Source organism: Podarcis erhardii, assembly GCF_964252035.2.
Source record: "Podarcis erhardii genome assembly, chromosome: 1".
Classification (NCBI taxonomy): domain Eukaryota; kingdom Metazoa; phylum Chordata; class Lepidosauria; order Squamata; family Lacertidae; genus Podarcis; species Podarcis erhardii.
In genome coordinates, this window is record NC_138497.1 from 41,177,685 (window position 1) to 41,203,938 (window position 26,254).

Genomic DNA, 26,254 nt, shown 5'->3' on the forward strand with positions numbered 1-26,254 from the left:
AGATTCACTCGGGACAATGACATTATCCATGAGTCTGGGTTCTATAGCCTCTCTCTGTAAAGACTGGAGTAAAAAAGGATGGTAAGATACTTTTCCTTGACTTTATACTTTCCTGGGCAACCAGCTGGGAGCTGCTGACAGCATCCTGACAAACGCTCACCATTAGCTTCTCAGTATGATTTGTTTTTATGCTTGTTTCGGGTTTTATTTTAAGAGGTGAAAGAGGGTAAAGCAGAAAGATTGGCGAGGGCAATGAGAGAATGAGAAAATTGGGGAATCAGAAAGATGGACATAAAGGCTTTGATCCTATATTCACTGAAGGAAAGTTTCCTTCCTATTTCACTGCTCTGGAGAGTCAGGGGGCTCTCCAAAGGAATGTCGGAAGGGACACAGGTTGCTCCTCCCATCAACTTCCATACATTAATTTAAGACCCATGCTTAGTTTAGGGGTAGTCTTTTTGGCACCCCTCCACATCCTATCTCCCATTGTTCGAGAGGGACAGCACTGCTCCAGAAAGACTTTGAGGGTTGGCACAGATGTCTGCAGGCAGGAAGCAGAGATAGAAAACTTTCATTCCCTTAGCTTTGTCTTAGGAGCCCCGGCACAATGAAAAAAATGAGAAGGGAGTTCACCAATTTATGCATTTATTTAGCTGTACAGTGGTACCTCGGGTTAAGTACTTAATTCGTTCCGGAGGTCCATTCTTAACCTGAAACTGTTCTTAACCTGAAGCACCACTTTAGCTAATGGGGCCTCCTGCTGCCGCTGCGCCATCGGAGCCCGATTTCTGTTCTCATCCTGAAGCAAAGTTCTTAACCTGAGGTACTATTTCTGGGTTAGCGGAGTCTGTAACCTGAAGCGTATGTAACCTGAAGCATATGTAACCTGAGGTACCCCTGTATTGTGGTGCTTCTCCCTAGCCTGTCTTCTCTTGGCTTCTGACATTCTGTAATCTACAAGACCTGGTATCCTTCAGATATTTTTGGACAGCAGCTTCTATCACCTGGTGCTGGCTGGAGCTAAGGGAGAGTTGCTTCGTAAAAAAATCTGGAGGAGCCTGTTGGGGAAGGTAGATCTAGATGAGGGCACATTTGTATTATTTGGGCTTATCCTTAAGGAACACCATGATACCCACATATCGGGGTTAGCCGCAAATATGAGTGCAAATCCTCTGAAGTGATTTCAGGCTGCGGCCTGGGAAGTTCTTTCTGGCAATTTCTTAAAAACAGCAAATCTGATCACACCAAGCCAACTTCCTGGCATAACAGATGGAAACTATTTAAAAAAACTATTCCGATATTCTGTGAACACACTTCGCAGCAAATGATGAAGCATGCCTTGTGAGTCAAGCCCCATTATAAAAGATGTCTCATATATACCTCATATTACTGCCTTGCTGTCGAGCCACAAGTGGTTTCCTAGCAAAACAACCTTTGGCATTTTATCCCAGGGTTTTTCAGACTTATCTGCCTTCAGGTAAGTTTTCCCACCACTGCATATCTGCCAAGCAGTCCTTGCATATTTGCCCCAGAGCCCCAGCATGTATGTCAGAGGATTTGGCAGAGACAGAGACATAGTCTAGGGAGCAAGCTCAGTCCACATGGTGTGCTGGCTGGGCCTTTGGGGCTTCACTGTTTCTCTGCATGTACTGACACTGTACTCTAGAACAAGAGTAGGCTGACTTCAGGCTTGTCACATCTTCTATGTTTTCATTTTTTATTTTTTTTACCAGAACCCCAAATAAAGTCAGGTGCAAAAGACATACCATATTTTTCGCTCTATAAGACGCACCAGACCACAAGACACACCTAGTTTTTGGAGGAAGAAAACAAGAAAAAAATATTCTGAATCTCAGAAGTCAGAACAGCAAGAGGGATCACTGAGCAGTGAAAGCAGCAATCCCTCTTGCTGTTCTGGCTTCTGGGATAGCTGTGCAGCCTGCATTCGCTCCATAAGACGCACACACATTTCCCCTTACTTTTTAGGAGGGAAAAAGTGAGTCTTATAGAGCAAAAAATACGGTACATACGGATGATACCCAGAATAGGATGATACCCAGAAAAAGGACGTGGGTGGCGCTGTGGGTTAAACCACAGAGCCTAGGGCTTGCCGATCAGAAGGTTGGCGGTTCGAATCCCCGCGATGGGGTGAGCTCCCGTTGTTCGGTCCCTGCTCCTGCCCACCTAGCAGTTTGAAAGCATGTCAAAGTACAAGTAGATAAATAGGTACCGCTCTGGCGGGAAGGTAAACGGTGTTTCCGTGTGCTGCTCTGGTTTGCCAGAAGCGGCCACATGACCCGGAAGCTGTACGCCGGCTCCCTCGGCCAATAAAGCGAGATGAGCGCCGCAACCCCAGAGTCATCCCTGACTGGACCTAATGGTCATGGGTCCTTTTTAAGTGCTTTCCTCAGGGAGGTTCATATGGCACCTTCATTATACATCTTTAGGCATCAGGTGAAAAGGTTTCTCTTCACCCCAGGCCTTTGGCTAATTCATATTCTACAGCCTTTTAAATGTGGTTTTTTTTTGGGGGGGGGTATTGTTTGGTTTGGTTTTGCTTTTATCCTGTATTTTTCTGTTGTGGACAGTCCTCAGATCTTCAGATGACTGGCAGTATATAAATTTAATTAATAATAGGCAGATCATTTTATTCATAATTGCACCACTTTTTCAGGTGTTTTCTTAAAGTCAGTTCCATTTCATTTCCACTCAATCCGCAACTTAATAGAAACAAACAAAATCTGCCTTCCAATATTAATTTAAATACTTATTTTAAAACAGAATTTCTCTTAAAACATGTATTTCTAAACACATGTTGGTATAAAGACCCAGCCCAAGACAAACAGTTGTTGATGCTATTCTTCTCAGAACAACATTTGCATTAAGGCTCAAGTGCAAATTTAAAAACAGCAACAACCCAGCAACATCAATTTAAATCATGTTGTGAACTGTTGGATGGTTCAGTAAAATGATTCACACCATATGGACCATTTTATTTTTAAAAGAAAAATGAGAAATAGTGGAAGGAACATACACTGCACTTGGATGAGGTTGGCTACAGAAGAGGCCAATGTCACAGCATGTCTGCTTTTGTTTTATTTCAGTTGGTTAGGGATGAAGAACAGATAAGCTCCATACACTGAGCTAGTGGAACATAAGAGCATGATCCAACTTTTTAATCCTGTTGATTTCAGTGGGAAAGATGTAAAGTTGAAGCTAATCCATGTTTGTTAGACACACCCAAAAAGTTCCTTAGTACCGCTAATAAAATACAAAAATGGCCATTATTACCGTATTTTTTGCCCTATAGGATGCACTTTTCCCCCTCCAAAAATGAAGGGGAAATGTGTGTGCGTCCTATGGGGCGAATGCAGGCTTTCGCTGAAGCCTGGAGAGGGAGAGGGGTTGGTGCGCACCGACCCCTCTCCCGCTCCAGGCTTCAGGAAGCTCTGTGCAAGCCGTGGGAGCCCGCGGGAGTTCCCCCCGGGCTCCCACGGCTTGCGCAGAGCTGCCTGCACCCCGAAGCCCCGGCGCCCTGAGCAGTCGCGCAGGGGCTTCGGGTAGCTCTGCGCAAGCCGCGGGAGCCCTCCTCCGGCTTGCGCAGTGCTGCCTCTTATCCCGAAGCCCCGGCGTGCTCAGCAGTCGTGCCGGGGCTTCGGGTAGCTCTGCGCAAGCCGCGGGAGGGCTCCCCTGGCTTGCGCAGAGCTGCCTGTTCTGGGGGCTGGGGTCGCGGGAAGCTCGGGCTTCCCCCGCCCCAGCCTCGCGCCTTGGGGGGGAAATAATTTTTTCCCCTTTATTTCCCCCCCCAAAAAACTAGGTGCGCCTTATGGGCCGGTGCGCCCTATGGGGCGAAAAATACGGTATGTATATATACAGTGGAACCTTGGTTTTCAAGCATCTCGGAAGTCGAACGTTTTGGTTTTCGAATGCTGAAAACCCAGAAGTAATTGCTTCCATTTTCGAAAGCACCTCAGAAGTCAAACAGCTTCTGAGGCGAGTTTCTCAATTTTCTCATTTGAGTTTGCTGACCGCCCATTGCGCCTCGGTTGTCGAAAATTTTGGAAGTCGAATGGTCTTCCGGAATGGATTACGTTCGACAACTGAGGTTCCACTGTATAAACTGTTTCAAATACATCATTGAGACTATTCAACCATCCATCTCCTCAGGCACACCAACTTAGGCCCCACGCCATGGGTGTGCAGCCCATGCGTGCCATGATGTCATGACGCCACGTCACAACACTGTGGCACGTGTGCACACTACAACACAGTGGCGGTGACTGGGCCGGGGCCTGTGCCTCCGCCACGGGACCTCTGTTGGGGCCTGCTGTGGCTGCATCCCACAAACATGTCTGTGGCCGCATCGAGTCCCAACAAAGGCCCCACAACGGAGGCACAGGTCCCAGCCCTGTTGCTGCCATGACGCCGGAACACCAAAGGTAAGGCAGCAGGCACAGCAGCAGCAGGGTTGGAGGCCAGGCATCCACAGCAAATATTTTGTGCATGCCCAAGTCCCCAGCGCCCCCAGCAGTTGGTGCCAGTGCATCTCATTGTTGTTGGCATCTGTCTCTCGAGACAGTCAATGGAAGAGTGCATCAAAAGTCAAAGTGTAGAGACCAATATGGGAGAGTCATGTTTTATTGCAGCTGGGGCAGATGAAGCTGTCCAGTTTCACTGGGGCAGATGCACCATGGCGTTTCTACTCTCTGTGCTCCTCCCGGCAATCCAGGAATTGCAGTCATCTGCAGGGGATTGCCACAAGGCAGGGTTAATGTTGGCAGCCTCCGTGTTACGTCTGCAGGCATCTTTATAACACAGAGTTGGTATTTTCCCCACAGTACTCAGCAGGGAGATTCCACAGTAGTTGTTACACAAAGGTGGCAGTCACCTTTGTCCATGTAAAGGGCCACAATTCTGGAGTTGTGTGTGTCTTGTGGCACTGTTTTCCAGCACTGCAAGAGAAGGCCATGGAGGTGCATCATGAGGGAGGAGATGAGTTCAGCTTTCAGAACTTCTGTTGGGATTCCATCCTGTTCCTGAACTTTGTTGTTGTTGTTTAGTTGTTTAGTCGTGTCCGACTCTTCGTGACCCCATGGACCAGAGCACCCCAGGCACTCCTGTCTTTCACTGACTCCTGCAGTTTGGTCAAACTCATGCTGGTAGCTTCAAGAACACTATCCAGCCATCTCGTCCTCTGTCGTCCCCTTCTCCTTGTGCCCTCCATCTTTCCCAACATCAGGGTCTTTTCCAGGGAGTCTTCTCTTCTCATGAGGTGTCCAAAGTATTGGAGCCTCAGCTTCAGGATCTGTCCTTCCAGTGAGCACTCAGAGCTGATTTCCTTCAGAATGGGTAGGTTTAATCTTCTTGCAGTCCTGAACTTTACCACATGCCTAATAGTTGATGGCATTCTTCAAGGGAGGCAAGAATATCCAGCTCTTCCAAACAGGCGGAAAGCTGTCAGTTGCTGTGGCGAAGACCATGCTTTCTGCTGAGTACAGTTCTTGATAGTGCACCACCCATCACTTCATCTGCTTGCTGTGATCTGTGATTATCTTTCCAGACAAGGTTTTCAGTGGGACAGTTTTTCTGACCATTGGTCCAAAGGCCATCTTCATGCTTTCGTACGTTTTGTGAGTGTTGCCGCTGTCAGCAGAGAGTTGAATGCTCTGACACAGCTTTAGCCAGCAGTCATTGGCACAATGTCTAGCAATCTGCTGGGCATCGCTCCTTGCCTTTCTCAGTGCAGCAAGTTTCTTGTTTTCTGTGTGGCATTGTCAAAAAGGCTATTTTAGCCAACATCTTTCATGTCAAGTGATGCTATTAGAGAATCAGCTCAAAGTATAGATTTGGATCTCATAGTAAATCCTATGAGCCATCCTTTTCAAGGGTTTCTTGTGAACTCTTATTCTTTAAAAACTCTGGGCATTTAAAGAGAATTCAATTTAGAGAAAAATATTTTAAATGTGACTTTAAAAAGGGTAGGCATGAAATAGAACCTCATTAAGAACACCTTAATGTAACTCAATTAAATTTTTGTTGGTTAGTTGTTATTTTTAAAATCTAACCACTAGCTTAAATTCTCTGGTCACCAACAGAGAATTAAAAATAACAACTATTTTTAGTTCATCTGTTTTTCTAACAATAAACCACCACGTGCTTTCAAAACTATCACCATCTTTTATATTTTGAAATTTATTAAATTGTTTTAAAAACTGAATAGGGCGACTGGGGGGTGCAATGCTTTTCCTGGAAGCAAGCCTCATGGAAATCAATGGGATTTACTTTTGAGTAAACATGCAAAGGATAGCAAAATTGTTTTTCAAGTTCTCCTTCTCTTCTCTTTGCTGCTAACACTGTGATGCCCTCCAGTGGCTGATAATTTTCTGCTCAGTACTATACAGAGAATTATTTAAACAGAAATAAATCATGGAAAGACTTCAGTGATTTTCCCGTGGCGAGTTCAGCCCATATGTGATCTGGATAGTTGTTCAGATTGCATAACCAGTCATTTTATCAGCTTCCCTCAAAAATATAATAAAAGTATTAATCATCTCAGGCTTATTACTAAGATGTATAATACCATAAAGACAATGAGAAACAAAACACCTATTTGACCTGTTCTTTTATAGAGTGGAAAGAGAGTTGTTCAGACCTGCATTCCAAGAGGTGTTAAGCTTAATCAGAGATCAAATACAAAACATGCCACTGCGATGATACCTACTCATCAGGCTTTTGACAAGACAGTTTCTTGTGACAGCTTAATCTGCAACATAATCTAACAACAAATTAAATGTACCCTGCAGAACTAATATACTCCAACCTATCTTTATAACCTGAAAGCTTTGATATTTTTAAAAATAGCCTTGGGGTAGTGAAGAGTTAGCATGTTCCTTCACGCTAATTAAAATGATGTTTAAGTATAGGAAACTCAATCAGGGATTTACCACCTTCAAAGAGAGGGAAAGCACTATATTCTTCAGAACTTCAATGGCTCATGCCTTAAACATAGTTGTGGTCTGATGGAAGTCTCTCATACAAACACAGTCACCAACAGACAATAGCTTTCAGAGAGACAATATTGTATTTCAGGGGTGAGGAACCTTTTTCTGCAAAAGGGAGTCACAATTCTGGGGTCTGCATCACACTGTTGACTCATGTTCAGCTCATGGATCATTTCCACAACTAGTAGGTGTCCCCCATCTTATATTTGTGCAGCTGGGTCCTCCTGCCTAAGTGTAGAAACTTTGACCTGTTCCTCTTTAGCTACAGAAATTCATTTGATTAGTTTTGGCCCAGTTCGTTATTGCCCCTTTAGACAGAAAATGAATCAAGTTCTAGGCTTTTGCCTCTCTCCCCAATACCTTGCTATTCAAGTATATTATCCATTTTTTAAGAGAATGTGCTTGTTTTTCTTTAAGCAAACATTCTTATTCACATATCCACCGATATTCACGTAACCACACTTAAGAACATTTGTTTAACCTTTCCCAAAGAGGCTAATGTTGAATGGGGGAAACGGAAGATTTTAGGCTGCAGTTCCGTGCCTATTTATCTGGAAGCGTTATTCTTATTTCTGTTTTTAATTGAATTTATATACCGCCCTATACTCACAGGTCTCAGGGAGGTTTGCAGAATAAAATCAAAACATAAAACCACAAAATACATAATCAAAATAAAAACAACCCAATAACACCTCCCTCCCCCCCCAAAAAAAACCCCAGTACATTTTAAAGGGCACAGGATGTCAATCAAATCAACCAAAGGTCTGGTTAAAAAGAAACATTTTTATGCCCTTGCTTTGAACTCAACAGGAACGACTTTAGATGACACTGGCAGTCATCTTTGAGAATTCCTGGAGAACAGGCGAAGTCCCGGCAGACTGGAGGAGGGCAAATGTTGTCCCTGTTTTCAAAAAGGGGGAAAGAGAGGACCCAAATAATTACCGCCCAGTCAGTCTGACATCAATACCAGGGAAGATTCTGGAGCAGATCATTAAGCAAACAGTCTGTGAGCACCTAGAAAGGAATGCTGTGATCACCAATAGTCAGCATGGATTTCTGAAAAATAAGGCATGTCAGACTAACCTGATCTCGTTTTTTGACAGAATTACAAGCCTGGTAGATGAAGGGAACGCAGTGGATGTAGCCTACCTTGATTTCAGCAATGCATTTGACAAGGTGCCCCATGATATTCTTGTAAAGAAGCTGGTAAAATGCGGTCTTGACTATGCTACCACTCAGTGGATTTGTAACTGGCTGACTGACCGAACCCAAAGGGTGCTCATCAATGGTTCCTCTTCATCCTGGAGAAGAGTGACTAGTGGGGTGCCACAGGGTCTTGGGCCCGGTCTTATTCAACATCTTTATCAACGACTTGGATGATGGACTCAAGGGCATCCTGATCAAATTTGCAGATGACACCAAACTGGGAGGGGTGGCTAACACCCCAGAGGACAGGATCACACTTCAAAACAACCTTGACAGATTAGAGAACTGGGCCAAAACAAACAAGATGAATTTTAACAGGGAGAAATGTAAAGTATTGCACTTGGGCAAAAAAAATGAGAGGCACAAATACAAGATGGGTGACACCTGGCTTGAGAGCAGTACATGTGAAAAGGATCTAGGAGTCTTGGTTGACCACAAACTTGACATGAGCCAACAGTGTGATGCGGCAGCTAAAAAAGCCAATGCAATTCTGGGCTGCATCAATAGGAGTATAGCATCTAGATCAAGGGAAGTAATAGTGCCACTGTATTCTGCTCTGGTCAGACCTCACCTGGAGTACTGTGTCCAGTTCTGGGCACCACAGTTCACTGACAAACTGGAACGTGTCCAGAGGAGGGCAACCAAAATGGTCAAAGGCCTGGAAACGATGCCTTATGAGGAACGGCTAAGGGAGCTGGGCATGTTTAGCCTGGAGAAGAGGCGGTTAAGGGGTGATATGATAGCCATGTTCAAATATATAAAAGGATGTCACATAGAGGAGGGAGAAAGGTTGTTTTCTGCTGCTCCAGAGAAGCGGACACGGAGCAATGGTTCCAAACTACAAGAAAGAAGATTCCACCTAAACATTAGGAAGAACTTCCTGACAGTAAGAGCTGTTCGACAGTGGAATTTGCTGCCAAGGAGTGTGGTGGAGTCTCCTTCTTTGGAGGTCTTTAAGCAGAGGCTTGACAACCATATGTCAGGAGTGCTCTGATGGTGTTTCCTGCTTGGCAGGGGGTTGGACTCGATGGCCCTTGTGGTCTCTTCCAACTCTATGATTCTATGATTCTAGATGCGTGTCGCATCGGGGCAACAGGCAAATGTTAGGCATTGGCAGGGCTGGATTTAGGTTTGATGAGGCCCTCAGATACTGGAGGTAATGGGGCCCTTTATATGTTCAGCTGCCCTTTGCCAACAACAAATTGTCACTCTTTTTTGTGATGAATATATGCTATATGGTAATTTATGGACCTAATAGGTATCTAAAGTCATTTGCCACTGTTGCTGTATGTAGGTTTTATTTTATTTGTTTTCTATCTTATATTTTGAAAATGTACAATCCAGCAGTTTTTTTCCCTTTTCATTTTTTGGGGGCCCCCATTTTTGGGGGGCCCTAAGCTATAGCTTGTTTAGCTTATACGTAAATCCGGCACTGGTGGGGAAATAAAAAACTGAAGCGAGCAGGCTTTGCAGGGAAGTTTGCACGCTCTAGTTGAGAAAGCTGAGCTGACTCCGCCTAATCTAAGGCGGCTCTCTGAACAGATTCCGTGCTGCTGCTGATTATGCGGAATATCATGCACACCCGAATGTGCATGTCTCTTCTTTTCTCCCTTTTCCAAATTCCTAGCAACGGTGCCGATTTATGGGGATTAATCTGTAAGGGCGCTTGAACTGCAAGGAGGAACCAAGTGGCTGGGCAGCGGGAGGGTAGCCGAGCCCCTCTGAGCGGCGCGCCGGATGGCGGGCGTTCTCGGGGGCGGGGCCGAGGCTGCTGCGGGCAATGAAGGCACCGGCGCAGGATCTGAAAATGGAATGCGACATCCTGGACGCGCTGGAGGCTCTGGGGTGAGCGGGACGAAGGCGACGCGGCGGAGCTCGGGGCGAGGAAGTTGGGGTACCGCTGCAGTGAGGTGCTTCGGGAAGGCCGGCTGGAGAGGAGGGCCGCTCGGGGACGCGCATCCAATCCGGTTCAAATCAAGGCACCCCTTTTCAATGCAGTAGTAGCACCCCTTTCAAATACTCGCCGCCAGCGCCTTCGCTCCCTCTGAAATCCCGGGGTTCCCCTTGGCCTCCCCTTTGACCCACGTGTGCGTGGGAGAATTGTTCGTGGAGCCCGGGGTGGACCAAGTGCAGTATTTGCGCGCGCGCGACACGCTTCCAAAAATCTGCTGCTCTGATTCTGCTGGTCAAAGACTGGGAGAGAAATCAAAACTGTTTGTTGTGAATACAGGTTTAAAAAAGAAAACAAAGACCTCCGGGTATCGGGGGGTATATAAATTCAAATAATAATAATAAACAAATAATATCCAAGTCTTAATGAATAATAATAGGTAGACATTTGTTTCTCAACTTCGCAGTGTCATGTGTTTAACAGGCACATAGTCTTGATTGCTCACTCAGTACCAACTGCTGAGTCCGCTCTGTTGCAGCAGTATTTATCACTTCCAAATGTGCTAATTTGATTAGTTGAATAGGAGCATAGGCGCCGACTCCATGGGGCCTGAGGGGGCCCGAGCCCCCTTAAAAATTCGTTTGGGGGGGCTCTGCCCCCCCAATAATTTAAGAAAATTATTAGTTATATTATGCTTTGTAAAATCACAAAATTATGTTGGTATTTTGTATTTTCCTTGTTTGACGATAGTTACCTTTTAAAGTACATTCAATAATGAGTTAAAACAAAGCCACTCCCGATCTAGAGAGGGGGTGGGGTTGCGGGCTCTCGACCCATCAACAATCTCGTGGGGCTGGCGTCAGCCCCGCGGGCCCTCACAGGTTCACTTAAGGTCGGGGCAGCCCGGGGCTCGCCCCTTTCGTTCCCCCAGCAGCAGCGGTTTGGAGGTCTTGGGGCCCCCCCAATATTTTTTATAAGTCGGTATGGGCCCCTGCCCCCCCCCCAATATTTTTTATAAGTTGGCGCCCCTGAATAGGAGTGCTCCCGCTTTGAGCAAAGAACTTTGGTAATACATGCAAAATACATGCATTATTTCTTTACTTTTTTAAAAAGAATAGCTGGAAGTTAGGTTGGTAGAATACCATAGTAGTCTTGGAATAATTGAAAGTAAGAATCAGTGGGTACAAATGATTATATACTGATGTCCCACTGGCAGCCCAATCCTCCTAACATGATCACAAGGAAGAAAGCTCTGTGGTTTCAGTGTCACAGCTTCCAAGTAAGGTTGCTTAGTTATTGCAGCCTTAAACTTATTTAACTCCCCTGGTTTGTGCTTTCTTGATGGGGAAGAAAATGTACATATTGAGATGGAAGAACCCCCAGGTTTTATAGTTTGCCATGTATGCTACCATATTCCAGGGACTTTTTATCTTCTTCATGCCCCATGTGTGGTGTCCCTGAATGAGAAATTGGCATGTGGCAAAACTAGACTCAAAATGAGATTCCATCCAACAAGTATTGGAAAAGTGTGTAAAAAATTTTTTAAAAGGCACAATGCAGTGAGGCTAGGGTTATCGGCAGGGTGTAGGTCAAATGTTGCAACTGTAAACTCTTATCATGTGCTTGTATTTCACAGATGGGAGTTTTAAATGAATTTTTGTATTTCATTCTTAGTTACATAAAATGTTGCTCTCTTTTTATTGATTTCACACACACAGCAGCACAATACTGCATGCTGGTTACGAACTTAATTCGTTCCGGAGGTCTGTTCTTAACCTGAAACTGTTCTTAACCTGAGGTACCACTTTAGCTAATGGGGCCTCCTGCTGCCATGGCACGACCGCCGCACAATTTCTGTTCTTATCCTGAGTTAAAGTTCTCAGCCTGAGGTACTACTTCCGGGTTAGCGGAGTGTGTAACCCGAAGCATTTGTAACCCGAGGGTGTTTGTAACCCAAGGGACCACTGTACTGTACTCGCTTGCTTCTGTATGGAGTAGCAGGTGAATCAGAAGTTCACATGTATCCAGTAATGTTATAGGTGCTTGTTACAGTTCAAGCTTTTATGAACATCCTGGAAAGTTCATAGCAAAAGCCCATCTGGTCCTGCATCCTGTTTTTACAGCGGCCAACCAGATGGAAAGCCCACAGGTTCCCCAATTTTGCTCTCCAGCAACAACTAGTCAAATGCATATTGCCTTTGATATTTGAAGTACTACATAGTCTGTATGATGCATTTAGAATAACCTAGGTGTACGCCTTGGAATGCAGCGTGTGAAGTTACGCTTGGCATTTGATACAGGTATTGGCAACATGTTGAAACATTGCTGACCATTCTCTAAAAATGATAGTACAAAAACTGCCATGGGATTTCCATCCATTTACAGTAACAAATTTACAAACTTGTAGTTGGCTTTTAAAAAAAACTGCCCCTGATTAATCAGGCAGAAGATTTTGATTTTTTAAATTTTTGAATACAGTGTGCATATAAATGCATGTTAAAAGAGGCATTCTCATTTCTCACACACAGGAGGAATGGTTCTTCTAAGATGAAAACATATTCTTCCCAAATAGTTTTATCCCATATGTGAATTTATTTGGTAGATTAAAACTCATATAATCAACATTTGGTTGCAGGCTTAATAAATAATAAAAATAATGGTTTAATTCATTTCTGTGGAGTCAAGAGATGGAAGGAACAAATGACATAATGGTAAGAAGTAAAGTTGTTCCCCACCCCCCAGCCAAAAAACCCCCAGCCAATTCTTTTGTTACTACAAAAAATAATGTTTGTGTTCTGTATTTTTGTGTTCTGTATTTTAATTTTACATTAGGCACTCCTCTGCATATTGTACAGATTTGTTGTCACTAAAACATATCCATATTGAAGTTCTGTTTCCCTTAAACATTTTAAAAATGGGTAAACAAAAAGAGTTATTTTTGATTCACAACCACTTTAATTGCACACACTGAACTATCCAACAATAATACACTCTTACTTTTCAATAAAGGAATATTTGTGAATGATTGAATAAATTCCACAGTGAAACATTTTTTCTACTTTTAAATTTTAATTCCTGTACTTAGGTCATATGTTTTGTGTTCTGTATTTTGCTCCCCAGGTACAAAGGCCCTCTTTTGGATGAAGATGCCCTTAATAAAGCAGCTGAGAGTGGTCTGGCTTCACAAGACTTCTGCGATCTTTGTGTTTGGTTAAGTTCCCAAATACAGTCGTTGTGTGACTTGGAAGAAAGCATCTCCTCAACAGCTGGTAATTTGACATGATTTTAATCTGTTGGAATCTTGTTTGTGTGTTTGTCATAGCTTTCCATTTTGTAATTTATCTATAAACATCTCACGAATGTTTCACTTTGGAAATGAATTTGTTGTGGAGATAATTGAAGTGATTTTTGACATTCTGCTGTGATATTAACACGATTAATGAAGAAAAGTAGTGATGTTTCTACATACAGTCTTTCTAACCTGGGGAACTGGATGTATTATCGAAGGGGGGAAATTGTGTTTGTTTTGTCACCTGATTGAACAGATCATGCACTCAAAAAAATTAAGAGGATTCTTTTATATTGGTGAACATGACCCTAAAACCTTCATTGCTTGAACCGAAACTCAAACACAAGCACTTTAAAACAGGAAAGGTACCTGACTTCGCCCTACAAAGGCAGACAAAAAGAGACCCTAGCCTTTTTCAGGTGTAATGAATGGAAGGCAGAAAAGGTATCACATGTGAGTTGAGGCAGTGGAGAGAAACATATTAGCTACACACACACAGTGTCGATTTCAGTTGCCTTCTAGCTTGTGAAACTCTGCAGAGCTGGGAGCCTCTTGTATGCAGCCAGGAGCAGCAAGGAATGAAGCGCCTTATATTTTTCTTGTTTTCCTTTCCCCCCTCCAATTTTAAAGGTGTGGCTTATTTTCAGGTGCGGTTTATATTCAGGCCAATACCGTAATGGGTTTATACTTGTTGTTCTTTGCTGCTGCAAAATACAAAATACCCTGCACAAAAATAAATTCAAGTTGTGTTTCTCTGCCATTCATTTTGTCTTTTTGTTGGACTGACTTAATTCTGGAGGATATGATATTAGTTCAGAGCATCACATTATTCTGATTTTTAAAATTAGTTTTTTTCAGCAAAATGTTACCTAAAAATCTTAAGAGCAATTTGTATGATATTTTTTTCTGAATTAGTTCACCTGGTTCCCAACTATTTTTTTAAGCACCAGAGCTGGAACCTGATACGAGGGTTTTTTAAGTGTATGACACTTTCTTCTCCTATATGTTCTGTTAAAGGTGGTGAAGACGTTGAAAGTTTACAGCTTGAGATGAGTGGCTTTTTAAAAGAGCTGGCTTGTCCATATTCAACACTTGTGTCTGGAGAAATTAAAGAGCGGTTAAAAAAGAAAGAAGATTGTCTTAAAGTCCTATGTAAGTTACCAGAGTCTTTCTGTTTGCAGTTTTACAGGCGACTGTTTTGTTTCACACAGCATTCTGGAGACAGAAAAGGCCCACTTTTTCTGGCCTTGTACAGCCTACATCCAGTCTTATGCATCGCAGTAGCTGCATGGCAGCCGAGAATAATATTTGAAACCCGGGTACAATAGTTTACAACTGAACAAAAAAAGGTCCACTTTATGCTGCCATATATCTGCCTTTCAGGAAGTCACAGTGCTGGTTTCCACTGCTGACATCTACCCCATTACATTTCTGCATTTATAACTGGGCAGAGAATGGTTTGTGTGACCTGGGCTCTGTTTGAAATCAGGCACACATTATTTCTAGACCAGATGCTCCTTTCAAGAGTGCAGCCTGGTTCTTGCTAATCTTTCTCCAAGTAATTGTGACAGGCTTGGTCAGTATGAACAAACCAGCAGATTATTTTCTCTAAGAGGGAAAAGGGGGCTCTCTCTAGATGTGGATTTCCTAACACGTCATTAAATTATTGACTGATAATCTGAAAAGGAAGTTTATATCAAAATATATTTCAGATGCATTTTTCATCGTTCATTTTTACTTAAAACATTATTATGTGCAACAGTTGTAGCAAGGGTGTGGAACCCAGGAACCAAATTCAGTTCTTCAGCCCTCTGCTTGTTCCCTGGGACTCTTCCCAGGCCACTCCCCCTCTCCCCAAGCCACACCCCTCACTGTCCCTGCCCTCAAGTGCTTTTGCTGGCCCTAATGTGTCATTGGATTGAAACAATGCCTCTTGCTTGCCTGGATAGAAATGGGAGGAAGGGGAGATCTCTGACTTTTGCATGGCAGTGCAGCAAGCAGCATTCCAAAGGTCAGGCTCCACCCACATTCCAAAGGCCAGGCTCCACACATCTGTGGCTCCACCCACTCTGGTCCTGCCAACCAATGGCATGTGGCCCCTGCAAGGTTGCTCACTGCCTGGTCTCTGTAGCCCTTGGGCTGAAAAAGTCACAACACTGACATGGCTTTTAAATTCTTTTCCATTTTTTCTTCGCATCTTGTTTAATTTTCATATTTACATCGTCATCCAGTTCTGACCAGAAAGCATTAATCTTACTGGTTTGCTTGTTGAAACACATTCACAGATCCTTCTCTAGCTTTTACGTATCTCCCCCCCCCCCCCAGTATTTTTAAGCACAGAACTTCAGGCTTTGCAGATACTGAAATTGAAAGAACGTAAAAGTTCTCATTTGACGAAGAATAATGACATCCACCAAGAAATCCAAATGATCTGCGACGTCCTGGGTCTACCAAAGTCATCACCTTCATCTTCTGATATTCCGGTCTTATTAAGCAATATAGAGTCAAAGGTACAGTGTGTATTTTCTACATTTGAGTGCCATAAGTATTAGTTTTGTACAGTTGCACAGCCCCAGTCCCCTGTAAAAAATCAACAACCAAGGAGTCAAAAGGGCATTCTCAGGGTGACAGGCAGATAGGTTACCTGCTTAGGAGCTTTTTTTCAGTGGGAACTCACTAGAACTCCATTCCAAGACCTTTCAGGTGAGTTCTGGCACCTCTCAGGTGGGCACCGTTGCCATTCTAAAACAGAGGGAGGCGTTCATGGTGAGTTCTGACACCCCCTTTTCTAGAAGAATGGCACAGCTAGTAGTTGCTCTGAAATGCCCTAGGTTTTTGTTCAACTGGAAAGAATTATGGCATCAGGGAAAGCCTGCATAGTTGTTTCCTATAGAGCCCCACCTTGGGCAAAAGATTCCTGCATTGCAGGGAGTTGGACTACATGATCTTCATGGTCCCTTCCAACTCTACAGTTCTGTGATTCTATTATTCCCCCCTCACCCTCAGGTGTGGATGGTAGCGATGGAGCCTGCATTGGTAAGGACAGCCATACAACCCCTTTTCCACATTAGATGTCCCTTCATGTGTGAAGAAATCTGCACAGGAACCCAGAAAGAAGTCTGGATGACTGTAGCAGCTCTTATGTGTGGTAGCTGTTTTGCCTGCCCTTTGACCCTCTCCACGCTGCTGTCCCCTTGCTTACTCTGGCTGCAGCACCTAGCATCTTCTAACAGCAGCAGCTGAAGAAGAAAGGTAGTGTTTCACTCCTAAGTGAACCAGCCAGGGAACACGGCAATCTTCCATACTTCCATACAGGCAGGAGGAGTCAGTCATGTGGTGAGGGGGAAGAAGCATCTGGCCTGCCTGTGTGAATCATCTCATAAGATGACATTGAGAGAAAGGATCCAATTGTCTTTGTGGAAATTCTATTGTACTTTAGTGTCACTATGTAGATACACGGGATTCTTGTAATTGGTTTTATATAAATATATGTATCTTTTACTTTTTCAGGTTAAGGACATTTTATCAAAAATGCCAAACACTTATGTGGGCAAATCTCTGCTTAAAACTCCTTTGAATGCAGATCAAATGGTAAAAATTAAGTTTTTTCACTTTTATATTCAATAGCATACAAATACCTGCTGAAATTGATTGTGGCTTTTTGCTTTTCTGTCTTTATTTGGATCAAAAGTGAATGCATTCTTCTATGATTTTTGACATAAAAGAAGAAATTTGTAGCACCTGCAGTTGAAAAGTGTTGTGACTATTTAAAGTATTTTCTGTATTTTAGACTGCTATTGAACTGTTTTGTGCTCCAATGCCATAGGGAAGGTTGGAAAAAATAAACGAGACTCTTCTCAGTGAATATGAATGCCGTCGTCGTATGTTAATGAAGCGCTTAGACGTAACTGTACAGTCCTTTGGTTGGTCCGATAGAGCAAAGGTAAATATGTTTTATCAACTTCCTGGTAGCTGACTCTGCTGTGGTTCCACAAGCATTTAATTGATGATGCACAATTTGTTAATATAACAGTTTTATATTGTAAATACTAGAGAGAATCCTAGTTACTGGTTTCTCTCTACATTCAAGGGCATAGTGGGGTTTTTTTTAAAAAAAGGGATTGTATTAGATATTTTTCTGTTAAAAATACTAGTTCAAAGGTATACATATAGCCAAGAACTATGTGTGCAACTGCAGTTTCTTTGAAATTCCTTCTGCATGAGTGCTGGCAGCTGAAGAGGCAAGCTGCTGCTTAAACTGAAAACTGGCTTGCAACTTTGGCAGTGGGAGCTATGAAGCAAAAACAACACCACCTTAAAATAAAGCTCTGAATGCATGTATGATTCATTTTACCTCCTAACTGCAACCTTCCTCATCTATAGCATTACTCAAATAGCGACAAATGTTAAGGCGTTCGGCCAGCTGTTCCTCTTGTTGCAAGGACCTTATGTGATACTAGACTGCAAAAAGGAACACATGGCATATTGGACATAACTTAAAGTGCTCCCCGCTTTTGTTTTAATATTTCTGCAACTCTGCAATATGTCTACATTTATTTTTAAGGTGAAAACAGATGATATTGCAAGGATTTATCAACCCAAACGTTATGGACTCTCTCCTAAATCAACTATTTCATTAGCCCATCTTCTAGCAGCTCGTGAAGACTTGTCGAAGATCATAAGAACAAGCAGTGGATCGTCACGAGAAAAGACCGTTTGCTCTATCAATAAGGTAGGATTTCCCCCTCATGCAAGATGAGCTTTAGGAGCTTTCTTGAGCTGACCCAACCATTCATAATACGCCAGTGCTTGTAAACATGTCTAATGTGTGAAGTGCTTAATAACTGAATGTCTTCCTGGTAATCTAATGAGGTTGGTAACTGTGCACTGAGGAATCTGAATTCCTCTGGCTTTATTATTATTATTGGATTATTTATTAAATTTGTATACTACCCCTATACCTGTAGATCTCAGGGCGTTGATAGGAGAGCATCCCCTGGAAGCCCCATGTGCTCAGTGATGGGGGAAATATGGAATAGAAATGTACTAAAATAAAATCTTAAAACTTTGCTTCCATTGCAGGTCTTGATGGGAAGAGTACCAGATCGTGGAGGCAGACCAACAGAAATTGACCCACCACCACCTGAAATGCCCCCTTGGCAGAAGAGACAAGATGGTGGTGGTAGAGGGGGCAGAGGAGGAGGTCGAGGAGGAGGGGGTGGCTGGGGGGGAGGGGGTGGTGGTAGAGGAGGAGGAGGGGGTGGAGGTTGGAGAGGAGGGGGAGGGGGTTTTCAAGGGAGGGGAGGAGGCTACAGTGGGAGAGGTGGGTATGGCGAGTCATATGGTGGAAGGGGAGGGGGAGGAGCCTACAGGAGATACTGATACCACTAAATGTTAACTGACATAAACTGTTCATTGGGAGTCTGGGATAAATTGTAGCTGACTTTGCAGCATGATGTTTGAATTATGTTGGTCATGCTTTTTTGAAAATTACAATATTCGGTTCCCTATAAATCACTTTGCTCATGATAGCTTTCCTCCACATGCGACTTCCTTTTATGAGCTTGCATGTACGTGTGTGCATTTGTCAGACGTGATGATCTATATGTGGTCTAAAACCATGGTTAGCAGGGAGTTCCTGTATGCAGCGTCTGTGAGAGACTGTGAGCCCAGAGAACATGCAAGGTTTTCTGTATAGAAGTGATATCTATGTAGAAAATGTTCCATGTGCGCAATGGCCTTAAATGTTTTAAGTGTAAAATAGCGGTTAAAGAAGCAAGTGGATTTTTTGACTCTGGGATCTGGATTTTTATGTAATAAGAGAAGCTTCGGAAACATGAGCATTAACAAAATAAAACAGAATATAAAATTAAAATTGATTTTCTTTGTAAGTTTTCAAATTGCAGTGATTCCCTCAAACGTGGGAAGCATTGTATATTAGATTTGGCCTCCAATTTCTTCAAAACTTTTAAGAAAAATGTAGAAATGTATACTAGCTGTAATGTTATCGGATTCAAAATTAAAACTGCAGGAGGTTTCCATGAAAATGCTGGGGGGATGCAAGTCTGTATTATTATTATTATTTTTTGCAGTGACGATAATTGGAGGTCTGCATTTTTTGGTTGGCCTTGCTAGCCAAGCCAAAAATTGTGATTGCCAGACTATTTCTGCTTGCCAGCTGGCTGGCTGCAAGCAAAGACCTTCTCCCAACAGCAAAAAAAGATTGCTCCTTTCCTGTAGGAAACACTGGAGGAAAGTATTCCAGCTTCACCTGATGCATGGCCAAGTCTCTCTGCTGAGTAGCTGCTGAAAGTGTCTTCATCTCCCCACTTCTCTTTCCTGTGAGAAAGAAAGGGGGATAGTGCAAGCTTCTGCTGATGCTTGATGGTGCGGCACAGAGACCCCCCACTGAGCAGCAGCTGCAGGTAACTCCCCCCTCTCTTCTCTTCTCTGCAAGAATGTGGGGCCTCTTGCTCCAAACTTTCCTCCTAACCTTGTAGCTGAGGAGGACTCAGGGAGCACAGCAAAACTGCTGGGAGGATACCCACCAACTCTTACTGCTTCTAAGTTGAAAGGAAGGGTTTACACACCACTTGATGTGGTGAGCCTAATTGCCAATGCCATAACCCAATATGGAAAAGACAAAATTCCAAACATCAGGAGTTCCATAAAATTGACCTATACCATGAACTTACAATAAAACTAACTGGTCCCCAGTGTGTTCTACCGGAGTTGGCTGTTGAGAAGGAAGGAAAAGATGTGTGCACATGGGCCTAGAAATGTTGTCCTTGCAACTTTCCCCTCCCACCTGATGTCATTCTTACATCATCGTTGCTTCCTAATAAGTAAGCACAGGGGCTGGAAATATTTGACAAAGCTAACCACTAGAGCAAGCAGAAGAATAGGACAGTGGAACCTCGGTTTTCGAGCATCTTGGGAACCGAACGATTCGGAACCCAAACGCCGAAACCCAGTAGTAGTTGCTTCCGTTTTCAAACACGCCTCGGAAGTCGAACGGCTTCTGAGGCGTTTTTCTCCGTTTTTTCAATGGATTTTGCTGACCGCCCATTGATCCTTGATTTTTGGATATTTCGGAAGTCGAACAGTCTTCCGGAATGGGTTGCGTTCGAAAACCAAGGTTCCACTGTTGGGGCCTCTTTCCTGCATTTCTTTCCCTGGGAGAAAAACGAGTTTTTGTCCTCCTTCCTTGTATACAGAGTTACGTACACACATATCCTAAGCTCAATCTAGCTGTTAGTACAGAGTTAGTGTTTTTAGTTAGCTATATATGGAGAGCAGGTTATACAACTATCCCCAGCTAGAAGGAAAAAAAGCGAAGAGTGGAATATTACAAATATTCTCTCTGCCCAAGCATGATCAGCTTGCCAGATGGAGCCACCCCCTCTCCTCCCCTACATGCTGTTCTGGGGTTCTGTGAGCCAGAGGTTGGGGAAAGCCTGAAAGTCTTTGCACAGGGCTTTCCTTGACAGCATTCATTAAGTAAATTCCACCCTAAGACATCGATCTACCCTGTTTTTAAAAATGTAAACTATTTTTTTAAAACATTCCTCACCCTTTGCAAATCACAATATATTTCAAAACGGTAAATTACTGGCAGTTTTGATCCCTATACAGGTGTGTCTTGTCAACCTAAAAAAAATGCAATAAATTAAACTTGCTTAATTTTCGAACGTTTCTATAAATTGGTTTTTTGTACGTTTTAAACCTGAACTGTATTTTGTGAAACACATTTTCTGTAAATAGTTTTGTGTTAAGAGCAATTCCATTTATGTTTGAACACTTTCCTTTTAAAAATGCTTGTGGACATAGTGAAAACCTTGTGCTTTTTGACAACCAACTGGAGAGTATTTTGTGTTTAAGAAATAGGTTGTTTACACCTGTGAGCACTGAGAAATAAAGTACTGTAAAGCTGTTATCAATGTAGCTTTTTGTACATTGAATACTACTGGCTAGCTACAGTGTGCAATAGGGACAGGCCTGTGATCAGGAACCAGCAGTATGGGGATTGGCAGTGGCAATGGTGCTTGAAATTAAATAACATAATGTGGTAGATCAGGGCAACCATCTGTCTGATGGTAAATACCAGCTGTCACCACGTGGGGTGCACCTGCATTAAGAAACATTCTCTGCATGGAACTGAGAGAGGCAGGATGAAAATTTCAGCACCTTATGCCAAAAATAATTATGGGAATTGCATCTGGCTGATCAGCTAAGAACTGAAAGTCTTTGGAGGCTCTTGCCAGACCCAAGGCTACCACAGATAGTTCAAGAACAGAGCACAAAAAATTACTGTGTAACTTAATTTTAATAAATATCAAACAAAAAATTGCACTTTAGCCAACCTTTATAGCCTGTACATTTTATAGATCAGTTTCTTTGATTGTCATAGTTTCACATATATCATGGTCAATGAAAGCAATTTATTTAAAGAAAAATAACACACAGTTGGTGTTATAACGTATTTCTAATACTTTTTTTATTTTACTATTTTCATCTTGTTTGAACAACTGTAAATGTGAGGTGACTGGCATAAATATAAGACAACAGGCCTAACAAGGTGCCAAGTTTGCGTTGCTTTGGCATGTGTATTTGGCACAAAGAATGCGGAGGGAAAGACGGTGAGTTAGGTCAGTACCACCCATGGACAGCTGAATGTCAAGATACTGTCTTTCAAAAAGTTCGAAATGGCTGCCATGCGTGTGCTAGAGCAGTAATACATGCACTTGCTTGCACTGGAGATGACCCATACCTATGCTCCCTTGACAAAACCGTACTTGTTAACAGAACTGTGCGTGTGGCACCAAAGCCTTACCACAAACCATGCATGCAGCTGCTTGAGAGGATAAAACTACAGCCTAAGCATATGGGAGTTCACCCCAAGATAAATCCCAGTGAGTTCCACAAGGCTCATTGTCGTGCAACTGTCCCCAGAATTAGGACCTTCATTTATTTTATGTACTCTGGTCTAGCCAAATATCCTGAGTCAATATAAAAATACTGAATGACAAAGCAGTGCAGAATCATAAAAACCAATTGTTCACAGAGGTTAAATTTCAGCCCAACTCAGAAAGGCAACTATATCAAATGCTCTTCAAAATAGTAACAGAGCTGGCAAGAGTTGCCACTGAAAAGACTGTCATCTAAGTCACACCCTGTTTATACCTCGGATAGTTGTGGCATTCTTAGCAGAGAGAGTCTCATTGGATCATACTGGAGGTGAAGGGCTTCCTTCAGATAACAAGTCATTTAGGCCTTTAAAAGTCAGTTCCAGTTCTCTGAAATCTGCCCACAAATTAATTAGCAAACCAGTCCAAATGTAGCTCTTTTAGGGCCGATGTAATTTGTTTCTTCTTACTATTTCTTATTAATAGCTTGGTCTGCTGCACTCAGGACAAACTGAGCTTTCCACAAGTGGAATGGCATTTTCCCATTATGCTAATCAAATCTAGGTTTACCAATACATGCATGTTGAGGGCAAGGTATTTGTTTCCTGGGAAAGGGTACAACTAGTGCCCCATGTATAACTTGAAAAATGCACTCCTACTCATCACTGCTCACGTGGGCCCAGGTAGCACTTCCAAGCAGCATCTTACCCAGGGCAGGCTCTCCTATCTACAACCATATTTACTAATAATTAACATGCTTGTCTTAAACAAACTGATTATCAACCTTCCTCAATCTCATAACTCACTCTAAGCACCCATTAAGAATTTTGACTGTCTCATTGGGATTTGAGAAGGTAAGCTATAATCAGGTACCACCTGCCTACTAATGACACTGTCATGCAAAACCTCACACAATTGCCATGCAGATGTTAAAACAGTGTGTGAGACAAAATGGAATCCAAGTCCTATGGCTCAGTTAACCACTCCATAAACATTCAAAGATTCTTACAGAAAGTTAGTTTAACATGAAATCCTACTGTCCCATAGGGTTTAGGGGGTGTCTTCTCCATGTTTTGTGCCAGAAAACAAGGCCTACCCCAGAGAACACTTCATTGCAACTGTGGAAACCACTGCCATCAGTGCTCAGATGACAAGGAGGAAGGGAAATGTGTGTGTTACGAGTAGACCAACTAGTCTAATACTAGTTTTGACTGGATACTTTGTAGGTTTGCCCAGAAAGAAAACGGCTGCCTGTGAGAAGACTGCTGAAGGAGGGCAAATGTTTGCAAAGGAAAAAGCAAACTTGCCAGATGTGTCAGTTTAGCTTTTCATTTCTATGTTCCCTAGATTGTTCTTGTTTAGTGTATAGCTTCTAAGAATCAACACAGTTCACATAGGTTTTAGAAAATCATGCTTGGTCAGTTTTAAATATTACATATATATTTACAGTTTGTAAAGTGTAGTTTCTTTATCAGCTCAGCTAACAATAAGAACAGGAGCTAGTTCCTTCAACTCACAAATTTACATTACAGAAGCTGCTCACATAAATAATCTTACAAGCCTCTTACTCTAGGCTTTGTAAGTAAAAGTACAAAAAAACTTATTTAACCATGAAATTACTCCAAAAGGAGTAAGCATACACAGTGGAACACAAAGTACAAACACCACCATTGCTGGGCACATCATAATGTCATTCTTGTAAAAAATAAATTATAGACTCAATTTGAAGCCAGAGATTTAACCAGAAGTTGAGAATAAATATTAACACAAGCTACAGACAGGGTCACAAGTGTCTGATACCATATTTTACAGTGCATCATTTATGTGTCAGTTCTGGAATCATGATAAGATGGAAATCTAAAGTGATTTTCGCAAGACAACACTAAGCAGCTTTTAGCATCTCTAATGCTATTTGTCCACAGGTCTAACGAATACGTATTGATTGTGCAGGGCTACAGTTTTGAATTATTAATCTTAATTATGCCAACCCTCCAAGGGCAGTAAGGTTGGCTGTAGAGGTAGGGGGTGTATCCAGCACTGCAGTGTCATTCGCGTAACAGGAGCCTGCGCACATAATAAAGTTCCCCCTCTTCCTTTCCTGCTGCCTGCAGTCAGCCCCCCCACTCCACCCCCGCGGCCTCATGCCCTCAAAATCAGCTCCAAATGCTTGTGAGATATTCTGGAGCAGGTTTGTTTTGGGGGAGGGTGTGCTGGTGGTCCATGAGCAGATTTTGGGACCGTTGTGTGTGTTAACCTTGCACACTGAGAGCTACACTGAATTCCACCCCTCCTTATGAAGGCAGCAAGAGTAATTCTTGCCATAATTCCAAATGCCGTCATTTCCGCTAAACAAAGGGCAAACTGTTTGAAACCTGTTGACAAGGCATGCATACGCCCACAAGTACTAATATCAGGCAGGACAGGGAAGACGGAACAGGAATACCTCTGTATAAAAACCTGCCGCTCTGCATACGTTTGAATGCATCGCCCTCAATGGTCCCATTGCCTTTACTGTCCTCCTGGCTACAAGCAGTCTCCATGTTCCCTGCTGTCCAATATGTGGTTTCTTCGAATGCTGAGGAATTCAATTTTCTTATGTGCCTGTTTAAGCCGTAGCTTTAAAGCTTCATTCTCTGTTGTAAGGATGTTTCTCTCCTAAGCAGAAAACACAGGTTGGTGTCATCCGAGCAGAATATACTTTAAAGAACAGTTTCAGTACCTACAATTCTCCTTAGCAGAAACACTTGCTTGACTAGCATGTTATTCTCCAGGTTCACTTAACTATTATTCAAATTATAACAGCTTGAACAGTAAATGGAGTGAAAAATAAACAGCTGTCTGCATAAGAGAGGAGCAATTACTGCTACTGCATCTAAGAGAACACATCTGTCTAATATATAGATTTTTTTTGCCTTATGCATTGTAGGCAATGCGAAGGGAGAAGGAAAATGTCGCTCCATCCCAACCTGACTACAAGAAAATGGCAGAGGAATGGATTTGATGGTAGCTCTGCCATTCTCTCCCCAGCCCAGTCAATGAGATTACAAGGTGGGATTGCTTTGTTATCAGGCTTCCACCCCAATGACACTCATTAGGCAGCCGACAGCTACTTCCCTTAAAAGTATCACATCCCTTATAACTATTTGACATTTAGCAATAGATATATCAGGGATGTTACCTACCAACTGAACAAAATTGAACCTGGGTCTTCCCAGTCTATTCTGACTTTCTCAAACTGGTTCCCATTTGTCATAGTGGTAATACTGCACACTGTTATTTATTACATGTGATTCTTAGAAACTGTTTGCGGTACCTGCTCTAATTCCTGGTATGTGGGTTTTAGAGCACAGGGCTCCTGCTTTGCTTTTTGACTGCAGTCCTTGTTTTCCCATTTCACATACGCCTTTTTACGACTAAGAACCGGGCTTGGACACGGCGACAGTGGAGTAGGCTGCAGAAGGGTGTTTTCAGGTAGCGTTCCTGGCTCTCTCTGTTGCCTGGGTAGCCCATCACTATGTGCCACCACTAAGTCAGTTTGCGTACTCTTGTGTAACACAGATGGCTTTAGCCTCACTGAGATCTTTTGAGCCGACACCCCCATAAGCATAATAGTTCTGTCTTTGCTCCCTTCACTGTGCTCCACAACTTCTCCGTTAGGAAATGGAAATCCTCCCTCCTCCAGACCTGTAGGGGATGGGAAAACACACAAATATATAAATATGGGAGATGAAAGCAGGGCAGTGGTTAAAATGAGTTGCATGCTATCGTTTAAACTTAATTATCAAAGTAGGTGAAATGCTTTGCTGATATAACTACCGTATTTTTTGCTCTATAGGACGCACTGGACCATGGGACACACCTTGTTTTAGAGGGGGAGAACAAGAAAAAAAAATGTTCCCCCTCTCTGCTCAGTGCCCCTCCAGCGAAGCGGCTGGAGAAACGGAGCCCCTTCCATTTCTCC

General features: G+C 42.9%; 2 protein-coding genes and 1 long non-coding RNA gene across 4 annotated transcripts in view; 2 read left to right on the forward strand and 1 right to left on the reverse strand.

The window, feature by feature from the left end:
- The window catches only part of LOC309345265, a 332,679-nt gene extending 311,358 nt beyond the window's left edge, over positions 1–21,321 (forward strand). The window contains exon 2 of the long non-coding RNA XR_014158147.1: positions 20,526–21,321. This is a non-coding gene — a long non-coding RNA (uncharacterized lncRNA). The remainder of the gene's footprint in view (positions 1–20,525) is intronic.
- On the forward strand, positions 9,921–21,321 carry FAM98B (family with sequence similarity 98 member B). The gene is made up of 8 exons (XM_081864348.1): positions 9,921–10,052; positions 13,219–13,367; positions 14,405–14,539; positions 15,713–15,897; positions 16,898–16,978; positions 17,214–17,330; positions 17,952–18,119; positions 18,470–21,321. The coding sequence occupies exons 1-8, from the start codon at positions 9,988–9,990 to the stop codon at positions 18,767–18,769; spliced, it is 1,200 nt and encodes a 399-aa protein (XP_081720474.1). The 5' UTR covers positions 9,921–9,987; the 3' UTR covers positions 18,770–21,321.
- A 373-nt stretch (positions 21,322–21,694) lies between these two features.
- Positions 21,695–26,254, reverse strand: part of RASGRP1 (RAS guanyl releasing protein 1) — a 43,365-nt gene continuing 38,805 nt past the window's right edge. The window contains exons 16-18 of one of the 2 annotated variants that reach the window (XR_014156150.1): positions 25,607–25,977; positions 23,025–24,948; positions 21,695–22,768 (exon numbers count right to left, since the gene is read on the reverse strand). Coding sequence is in view for 1 of the 2 variants with exons in the window: in XM_081860388.1 (XP_081716514.1) it covers positions 24,817–24,948; positions 25,607–25,977 (503 nt within the window). In the remaining variant the exon portion in view is untranslated. Of the gene's footprint in view, positions 24,949–25,606; positions 25,978–26,254 lie in introns of both variants that reach the window. The other variant, XM_081860388.1, reaches the window with a different exon arrangement.

Coding starts and splice junctions, on each gene's coding strand:
- FAM98B (XM_081864348.1), top strand. CDS start 9,988: ATGAAGGCACCGGCGCAGGATCTGAAAATGGAATGCGACATCCTGGAC. Junction 10,053..13,218: donor GACGCGCTGGAGGCTCTGGG/GTGAGCGGGACG, acceptor TTTGCTCCCCAG/GTACAAAGGCCCTCTTTTGG. Junction 13,368..14,404: donor AAGCATCTCCTCAACAGCTG/GTAATTTGACAT, acceptor GTTCTGTTAAAG/GTGGTGAAGACGTTGAAAGT.